The sequence below is a fragment of the Hippocampus guttulatus genome, chromosome 1 (genome assembly GCF_054856545.1).
Source record: "Hippocampus guttulatus isolate MCC_2025c chromosome 1, RoL_Hgut_1.0, whole genome shotgun sequence".
NCBI classification, from domain to species: Eukaryota; Metazoa; Chordata; class Actinopteri; order Syngnathiformes; family Syngnathidae; genus Hippocampus; species Hippocampus guttulatus.
This window is the reverse complement of record NC_141261.1, coordinates 19,195,814-19,206,566: the sequence shown is the minus strand read 5'-3', so window position 1 is coordinate 19,206,566 and position 10,753 is coordinate 19,195,814. Positions and strand designations below refer to the sequence as shown.

Sequence of the window (10,753 nt, the reverse complement as noted above, 5' to 3'; positions counted from 1 at the left end):
TTGTGATATTTCATCATTTCATCAAACGTGCACCGTGGTTGACCAACAACAGAACGACTCCTTTGACTGAAGTGAGCAGTCAGACAGAGTCAGTTGGATCTCTTGTGTTGGTTGCTTCACAAGAACCCCCCCCCCCCCCCCCGTTGACTTTTGCAAGCGGCGAATTTCAATTTTTCTCCCTGTGTTTGCATAGACAGGCCAGCTTTATCACACTGTTTATATACACATGCCCCTTCAAAAGTGATATGGCATTCTTAAAAAAGAGAGGGAATGGGGTTTTTGAAGGACTATAGAAGGGATGATACTGAACCGAACAGCCATATTATTAAATGCAATGTAGAAAATAGGTTTGAAGTTTCTGTTTTTCCGGACAAAACATTTCTTCCAGTGAACAGAGAATTCTCTCACCTTGTTTCGGTGTGAAATGTAGAACATGGGTGCAAATGTGTAAAATGTCTCAAGTTTCTACTTGACTCTTCAACATTTGACACTTCAATTGGATTTTTTTCTTGGAAAATATAGAATACTGAAAAGGTTGGAATTGTGAGAAATATTGAAAAATAACTGCAGGATAGAACAGCTGAAAAATTTTATGTTGGAATGATTTGATTCTGGAGAGAAATGAGACAGGGCTAGCTAAAATTGCGATTTTCATTTTGAGATTTTGTAAAAAAAAAAAAAAAAAAGTGAAGTAGTAAAAAAGGTATTTGAAGGAATATGAAAATTAGTTAACAACAAATCATGAATGACCCGTACAATTTGAAACAGAAATAGTGTGGATAATAACTGAATAAGTAGAGCAATAGGAATCTATGAATTAAACTTGAAATTGTTCTCGTCATTTTAAAGGGATTTTTTTTTTAATTGGAAATGTGGAATTGTGGGGAAAGTAGTGTTTTCATGAATGTAAAAAAAGTTTCCGTCATGTCCTTAATGAGCTGTTTGAGGAGGTCAAAAATGGAGCCAAGCCACCTCCCACCCTTGCGGACGGACGCTAATCTGATTGGCGCTTTCCACCTTCCATCACAGCGCTTAGCGTCTAAACAACCAATCAGCTGGCGGCAGAGCAACCGCCGCACTACCCCGGATGAGACTCAAACGCGCAGTTGTTCCGCTAAAAATTCAGTGGCTGTGAGCGTCAATGGTCATTTACGGGGAAGACACACACACGCACACACTCACGCGAGTGTGTTGGCTGCTAGTATGACCATTTTTGTGTGTGTTGAAAAGAGCTTCGTGTTTTCTTTCACCCTTCTCGCTCCCGTTCCCGTCTGCGTGTTTGAACGCTCAACTGTGGCAGCCTTGAGGTTTTTTTGAAGATTGTGGCAGCTTTTTTTTCCCCATTACTCGCGGACTGAAGGGGAAACAAACGATAGGAAGCTGTTATTGAAGACCGCACCGGTTGTAACGGACTTATATCATTCATAAGAAGACAGAAAAAGGGAAACGGAGACTTGTCGGGACGTTTATTGACTGAAAGAATCGCAAAAATGGTCTTCCTTTGGGACGCCAAATACGGTACACTACTCATTATTTTTTTTTATTGATTATTATTTCTATTATTACATTATAAAGGGTTTCGTTTCAAGTGAGGTGTTTTTGAAATGGATCGATCCGAATGAGGTAAATTGAATGACAGACATCAAATTTAGCACAAAAAGAAAAACCACCAGTGCAAAAAAAAAAAAGTAATTAAAAAAAGATCATGCATTAATGGGTAGTCAGAGTGATTATTTTTTTTACACAATTTATTTTTTACTTGGAGTTGGGGGAGGGGGAAAAATGTCAATTTTGACAGAATGATTTAAAGTAATTGAACTTATTAACGATAATGTTAAAATATTAGTTTATTCAAGTACAATGAAAGCAATATCGGTACTGAAGTAGAACTGAATTGACTGCTATGTTAAAACATGGTTTTTTTCTTATTTTATTTGATGTTGTTTTTAACATTGTATTCGTAATTTTAACTGCTTGTTGTAAGGTGTCCTTGAGTTTCTAGAAAGGCGCCCACAAATAAAATGTATTATTATTATTATTATTATTATTATTATTATATGTGCTATTTTGATGATAGATGCATACTTTATTAATCCCAGCAGGTAAATTAAGTCCTTTTTATTTTTTAATTTTTTAACAATGACACTCATTATTGTAATAAGGATTGAAGCCGATACCATGCATTCGTTATCATTATAGTGGGCATGTGGACCAAATATTGTGACCGGCGAGTTTGAAATGTGCGCTAAGTCTGTCTTACTCTGGGTAGTAATTTTAGGTATGAGATACAGTATGAGCACCAAGATGACTTTTTTTTAAAGTGTGATGAAATTGCTTCATGTTGTTGCCTTAATTGTGAAAATATCTCACTGTTCATATTCCAGGTCTGCATATATATCTTGTATTTGTGTTTCCAGCTTTTCGTAATTATTCCGGAGCACATTTTCATTCTGATTTGTCAATCAATGTCTCTTCCAGACCCCTGTCCTGGCCGGCGCTATACTCCCCCATCCACCACCCTTGCCTCGGGGGGAAAGATGGCCGAGGCCCTGGGTGCCCAGGAGGCCGGAGGCGGAGCATCGCTGGTGGGCAAGTTGCGCATGGCCGACCGTGACATGGTAAGATGAACGCTCGTGGCCCCTTGTTCATGTTTTTATTATGTTTTAGCAAAACTAAATACTTGATCATTTATCTGGCAGGTGCTGTCAGATCATCCAGGCGAGCTGGTGAAGACAGACAGTCCCAACTTCTTGTGTTCAGTGCTGCCCACACATTGGAGGTGCAACAAAACCCTGCCTATTGCTTTTAAGGTCAGAAAGCTTACATGCGTCCTCTATTTTTTTGCCCACATTTGGATGATATTTGCTGCTTGTAAGAAGACCCGAGATCAAGAGTGTCATTTTTGTCGCGAGTCACAGAGCAGTTATGACAGGAAATTTGTCATCATTTGCTCATATTATGACAAATAGCATATAGTTTTCTAATCTGAAGTCAAGGAAAAGACTTTGCTCAACTGTTGTTCAGTTAACTTAAAATTAAAACATTAACTTTGGTTGTCACCAAAAATGCTTTCAATGTTTTAAACCCGAAGACCATTTATAGTTTATTCCAGCAAAAAATATGAAGAGGGAGCATTTGAATTGCTTTAGCGGGCCATAACAAGTGATGTGATGTGATGGTCTGGATCTGGCTCCTGGGCCTTGAGTTTCATACCACTGCCTGACCTCACTTGCATGCGAATCCAAACCACTGTGTCAATGTACTGGGAGGTGTGAAATGATGCATGTATGATTGCACTTAATTCATTTGAAAGTATCTATTTAGGACAAATACTGGAATTTATCTTTACACGTCTGTCTTTCCCAGTGACGTAGAGTGACAGGCAGAACACTGATATTCTCTTTCACGAGATGCTGGAAGATACATTTAACCTGTGTACCCACTTGTTGCCATTCATTGCTTTGTGTTGACACTTTGTTAGTATAACAAGACAAAATGATTATTTCCATTTATATACTTTTTATGACATTTTTCTTGACCGTGAGAGATTATTCCTCATGTAAAATATATGCCATGGCTCATTAAAAGGTTGGTAAACACTGGTTTATGCAGTGTCAGAATGCAGCAAAACACAATGTAGTAATACATAATTTTTTCTTGGCATCAGCACTGGCCTGTTCAAAGAATAGTCTGTCGTTTCCATGGACACCATCACCACCATCATCATCATCATGATCTACTTTGCTCGGCTATTGTGTTGTTGGATGTACCTTTCCCACAGTGGATTAACAGTAAACTACAAGTCACATGACTGCAAAAAAAACAAAAACAAAAAAAACCCCAATTATTTAACTGCTACATTATCAAACGCACATTTGAGCTAACGCCATTCGATGCACGCCATTGATTCCAGTAGTTGTATTTTTTTCCATGTGTGGGATTAATTCACTTGTTACATCCTGTTGACTCTTGCACACGTCTTTTCTGCACTTTCGGCAAAAACGCATTTGTGGCAATAGTGGCTTTTAGCCACAGACCCGACTCATTTAGTGGGTTTGCTGCATTAGCTCGCTCGCGGGCGCTCACACTTGCGAACATGCACATGCACGCGTGTGCTGTGTCACACATCCTAATGAAGCACCAGTTACACATTGCCGATAACCGATTATTGTTATGATGCAAGAATATGATGGCTATATATATATATATATATATATATATATATATATATAGTTTTTTTCACTGCATTGAGTTGACATCTGAACCATTTGTCAAAGGCTCATATTTTAAAAGGTTGGATTTTTATTCGACTGTAACTGTCCTTTTTGAATTGGGATGCTAAAGGGTTACACTGACAAGCTGAGTGTTTACCTCATCAGTGTCATTAGTGTCATATTTTTCACAAATCAAACTTTGACGCACAGCAGAAAGTGAAACAACCAATCATGATTTACACATTTTTAATCTGAAGTGGAATTATCTTTCCTCAAAGCATATTTTTCTTGCATTTTTTTACATGTCGAGAAAAGCTCCATATTAAATTAATGTGTTGTTTGAAGTATTATCAGCGGTAGCTTTGTGAACTTCACATCAATGGAGGATGCTATTTTTTTTTCAATCACGACATCGGCCGAGTCAAATTCTGTTTTGAGTATATTCCGTGGACCGCAAAAAACAGATGGCGGCACTCATATAGCCCCCAAGCCATAGTTTGAATCCTTAACTCAAAAACTTTGAACACTATTGATCAGATTCTCATGTCCTTTGTTATTAATTGACGATTTTTTTTTTGGGGGGGGGTTTCCACGGCTTGATCAGGTGGTTGCGCTTGGCGAGGTCCCCGATGGCACCATGGTGACAGTGATGGCAGGCAACGACGAGAACTACTCGGCGGAGCTCCGTAATGCCACGGCTGCTATTAAAAACCAAGTAGCCCGATTCAATGACCTGCGCTTTGTCGGCCGCAGCGGGAGGGGTATGCTGTTATTTACTTGTGCAAACCTACACCTCATTTGTGCAAAAAATGCACAGTACACTGACATATACACACGGGAAAGGGCAAGTGAATACAAGTTAGTATACAAATGAACTTCCTGGTCGAGCCATTCCCCTCCCCCCCTCTGTTACACACACACACACACACACACACACAGTGCACACGCCCAACTGTTAGGCAAATAGTTGAACATATCTATTTAAAACAGCAGTGTGTAGGTACAGTATGTGACAATGTGTTTTAAAATAGAAAAAGAAAACAAAGAGCTTTTATCTCCACACGCGCAAAGCCGAATACAAGTCTCCCGTGCTTGTATTTTCCCTTACAACTCCAACATTTATGGACAAATGCTGGAAGATTTCGCCAACTTGTGGCACCTGTGATTTGTTATGATTTGCAGTCCAGGACGATGGGACAGCATTCCACGATTGGATTCCATGCAACATGGTTGTGTAGCAGTGCTCACAAACGATGTTTCAACACCTAAATATTCTTCCAATATATTCACAAATAAAATTTGTCTTGAAAAGTTAACCTACATCTCTGACTTAAAAAATTTAGTTAAAAATGTTAACCAGTATTTTTACGCTGAACACAACTGCATCTATTTATGTAAAAATGTCTTTATTTAGTTATACACATACAAATAACTACAGCCAATGGAGGACGTCTGCTGTTGCCTATGAATTTATAATGTGATGTAAATTACCCAGGTAATATTCATTCTTGTATAATATTCGTTTGGAACATTAAAAGACACAACAGGCATTTTATCCCACCGGAATGTACAACGCTGCTTCAGAATCATTCAAATGATTGCACATTTTGCAAATGCGAACACAACACAAAAGTGGTTGACCAAAAAACGACGAAAACAAGTCAGCTGGCAATTTGTTTGACCGAACACATTTACACATTTGTAAACGCCTCTGGTAGGTCTGATGACGTAACGGTGATGAAGGAAAGATAAACTTACTCATCATTAGTCAGAGCTTCCCGTTTAGCAGAAGTTGTTTCGCATACACTGTTTGATAAGGTCTTGTCAAATGTACTGACCATATTGTTACTGTTTATTTTAATTCATTACTTCATTTTTTTCCGAACATGTTTCAGCTGCTCTCTTCAATAGCTACTAAAAAGGGGCATTGTTGCTCTCTCATGCAGCGAAATAAGGTACCTCAAATAGCTGTCGCACTTAGCAAAATACGACAATTACAACAATTCCTTTAATCCATAAAAGGGTGTTTAATGTTATATTGTTGGCGTGCATTTCAGCACATAAACATGGTAAAAGTCAAGTGTTTATCTTCTGACATTTTCAGTCAAAACTCAACCTTGCTATCTCATAAAGGGCTGCATGTTGTATTGGACGTCCATATCGGACTATTAGCGTATGTGTGTCGTCATTTTACGATTCATGTAAGATAAGAAGATAAGAAAACCTTTATTTGTTTCACAATGGAGAAATTCCCAATTACAGCAGCAAAATTATGAACGGGAGAAGTAGAACAAAAAGTATGTAAATAAATATAAATGATGAAATATCGATGGAAGCATATCAAAAATGGGTGAGTGGCCATTTCTTATTATATGAAAGAATGTGCCCAAACCTTGTCAAAATATTGAAAAGTTGTTGAGCTAAAGTTTCCCTTCATCAACAATGTATCAATAACACACACACAGGCACACACAGAAAGACGCACACTTGAACCGCCTATTTGAGACAGACGTATGGATGCAGCATGGTAGGAAATTAAACGGATTTTTGCTGAGTCATGTAGTGCAATTTTCTTCTCTTCCTCTGGATGGATAAACGTTGGTAAGAGGGCTGCGTGTATGTTAAGAGACGCAACTTCACTGCATAATTACGGCTATTGAAAGAATGTCTGCAGGTCAAATAAAATGGGTTTGAACAATTAGAAGACACTTGAGGTATTTTTCCATTTTGTTTCATATCATCGCTTGCTTTCTTTTCCCTCTCCACTTTTCACAGGCAAGAGTTTCACCCTGACCATCACAGTGTTCACCAACCCCTCTCAGGTGGCGACATACCAGAGAGCCATCAAAATCACAGTGGATGGTCCCAGAGAGCCCCGACGTGAGTAACAAATGAAATACCGTGTGGCACCCATCAGGGCTCTTTAAATAAATTTCGGAAACACACCACCTTGAAGCGATCGAGATCAAATGATAGCATTTTGTAGCCATAATTCTAGTTGAGAGAAGTCTATTTGTTGTCTTGTTGGGTAAGCTCGAAAAACTTGGAATCCTTGCTCCTGAATTCACAGTTACGTGAGTCACTGATGCAAATGTGAACTTCCTCTCTCACTTCAGCTCTCCTCTCCACAGTTAGTGCACGACTGTCGCTGGTCCCTCCCACACTTAAACATACAAGTGCTCATGCGGATATAGTGAAGCCCTGCCTATTTGAGGTTCACGATTCACCACTTCACCTTTTGGTCTTTTTTGTCCGTGGAGTCAATCCTCAGCTATTCATCCAAAACCTTCAAAAACATTTATTTTGAGGGTTGCAAGATGAGTTTGAAATGATGTGAAAGTGTTTTGTGATGAGAATTTGTGGTATATTTACAATTTAAAGTATTAACATGTGCAATTATAATTACAAAGCCATGTCTAGTAAAAATGTAGTTCTTTGACACAATCTTGTGATATCTGGGTGCCAAGGAAGTGTAGGTACGATACAGGACTTTGGCCTGTCTACTGGAAAAATTGTGTTTTGGCGCCAACTTATGCCATCTATAGGAAGTTATCAAATTTATTGAGCAAGGGGGATGGTGGCTTTGTCAATTACTCAAAGTTTTTCACGATTTGTGGCAGGGCTACATAATAGCGGGGAGATTACTGTACACACACGCGCACACACACACACACACACACACACACACACACACACACACACACACACACACATCCATTAGTAGCTTTGAAGTGTAACCAACACCGCAGACATGTGCATGCGTGCATAAACATAAACGCACACACGAACAAAGCTGTATTAAGCTCTGTAACGAAATCATCTCTTAGGTCATCGCCAGAAGATGGATGACATTAAACCCGGCTCGTTGGCCTTTTCCGAGAGACTCACAGAGCTGGAGCAGCTGAGGCGGAGCTCCATGAGAGTGACTCCCCCACACCATCATCATCATCCTCATCCTCATCATTCTCATCATCACCATCATCAGCCCTCCGCTTGTAACGCGCGTCACTCGACGGCAGCGGCCACATTGCACTCGGCCACGTTCTCCAGCCCCGCGCACACCCAGATAGCGACTGGTAAGAACAACAACGTGATGCAAAAGATAGGGGCTCAGATCAAAAGTAAAAGCTGCTTCTGTCAGCAGACTTGATGAAACAATTTTCTTTATCACAAGAAAAACATGTCAGACTCAGATGAATGACACAGACACAAAAATACATCAAACTTCATTTTTTCTTTTAATCTTGTTCCTCATTCCGCGATGTCACAGAAACACAAACAGTGTTTCTGTGGCATCGCGGAAGCTCACGGAGGCACTAAACGATGGTATCGTTTCCTCTTCTTGGCCGGGTAGTGACGCTGAAAGTGTCAAACTAAAAGTTAACACACGTGCACAATATACGTCTCCAACAAAAAGGGAAGCCACTCATTGTTGTGTAACTTCCAGCCAGTCACATCTCCGGATTATCAAACTGTCAGGGTTGGACGTAATCAATCAATTCAATCAATTTCTCACAACAATTTAACAATATAAATGAATCAATATCAATATGTAGCACTGTAGTTCTATATAGGTAAAGTCGGACAGGTGTTTCATTTCGCAAAGATCAATTCTACGACATTCCTAGGAAATCACAACGTCTATCACTGGTGGGCTATTTTTAGAACAGGCCCGCGCGCTACTCATGTGGTCCTTGGTGGCTACCATGTGGAATATTTCAAGTGGAATATTTCATCCACCAAAGGTGCGATTTACATTGGAAGTAAAGTCAAACTTTTTTTTCAGTCAGATGTTGTGTGTGGCCCCACAGAAACTTCATATTGTGTTTGTGAAATATGAATTAAGGCGCAAAATTGACCCATTTTAATCCAGCTCAGGGGGCAGCCATTTTGCCATTTGCTGAAAATGAAAATAAGATCACAGTGTCCGAAGGCCACGGATTGATATATAATGGACTAACCGCTTATTGGCCATCGTGAGAAATGAAGCTACCGGTGGCCATATTGCATTGCCATTCGCTAAGTATGCCTTACTTGAATAATATGATTTCTCCGCAACGTTTTCATGTTATTTTCTGTCGCCACCCAACCCCTTCGCCACTACAATGTCATTTTCAGTTGACAGCAGGTGGCAAAATGACAGTTAGTTTCATAAATTTTAATCATGTGCAACTGAAAATCAAGTACGTTTTTTCTGTGTAATCAGGGAACATAAAACATATTATTGGAAAGTAAATATTTAATGTGACTTACCAGTTAAGTGTTGACAATTCAGAAACGAAAACTTAAATGATGTGACAAGTATTTAACATGTGTTCATTCTGTCCTTTTTCAGAAGGGCGACAGATGCAGTCATCTCCATCATGGTCCTATGACCAATCCTATCCCTATCTTGGACAGATAAGCACACCTAACATCCACACGACAAATCCCCTTTCACCAAGTCGCTCATCACTAGGTGACCTGTCCTCACGTCTAACAGGTAACACACTCATTTCAAGATTATAATGACACCAAAAGACCCAAATCATAATCCTTGAACTTTGCCCTCATTCAGGTCCCGACCTGACCGCATTTAGTGACCCAAGGATGACCTTGGAACGATCTTTCACCTCTGTCCCCTCCTTGCCGGACACTCGCTTCTCAGACCCGCGTGTACATTACCCCCCCACGGCTGCATTCACCTACACGCCCCCGCACAATCCCGTCACCAACGGCGCCCTCGGCATCACCATGGCGACAGCTATGGCCACCACACCTGCCGGGAGATATCACACTTACCTGCCGCCTCCATACCCATCAAATACGCCGCACCAGGGCCAGAACAGACCCTTCCAGTCCACCTCCTCACCATATCATGTGTACTACTCCACGGCTGCGGGCTCGTACCAGTTCTCCATGATGGCCGGGGGAGGCAGCGGTGACGGTCATTCCCCTCCGAGAATCCTACCGCCTTGCACTAACGCCTCGACAGGCTCCCCACTCCTGCACCCGTCTTTGCCCAGTCAGAATGAGGGCGTAGCTGTAGAGGTGGAGTCCAGTCATAGTAGTTCCCCGGCAAATGCGGAGGCTGTCTGGAGACCTTACTGACAGGAATTAACAAGCATTTTCATCAATGCCAAGTGTGGCTGCACCATCATCACAAGGTTTTGATAGTTGTATGAAGGTCAGCAGCTCTACAGATTTTCAGGACTGTTCAGTCAAAATGTTTGAGGTCAAAGGTCATATTAGCAGTTTGAAATTTTGTAGATGATCTTCAAGCAGATTGTTTTATTTCAGATGTACATTGACTCCAGAGTTAACCAGACTCGTAACTCAGATCACTTGTCTCAAATCAACTTTCCCTCTTAAAATGAATGGAAATGGCATGAATCCATTCCCCCCCAAAATGCTGTTTTCTTACAAATAATGCTGTCAAGCTGTATCAAATTCACATGTAAATACCTGGAAATAAAAGCTGAAATGTTGTTTTGTTTTATTATATCGCCACCCTCTTAAAATAATGGCCTAATGTCTTATATCATGTATGGCATACAGTA

At 40.3% G+C, this 10,753-nt stretch overlaps 1 protein-coding gene across 1 annotated transcript; it reads left to right on the top strand.

Annotated features, from left to right (window-relative positions):
* Positions 1-1,165: 1,165 nt before the first annotated feature.
* Positions 1,166-10,653, top strand: runx1 (RUNX family transcription factor 1). Its single transcript, XM_086107848.1, has 8 exons — positions 1,166-1,518; positions 2,479-2,618; positions 2,700-2,810; positions 4,819-4,975; positions 6,990-7,094; positions 8,042-8,290; positions 9,550-9,696; positions 9,772-10,653. Exons 1-8 carry the CDS (start codon positions 1,491-1,493, stop codon positions 10,302-10,304), a joined length of 1,470 nt encoding a protein of 489 aa, XP_085963974.1. The 5' UTR covers positions 1,166-1,490; the 3' UTR covers positions 10,305-10,653.
* Positions 10,654-10,753: the final 100 nt, after the last annotated feature.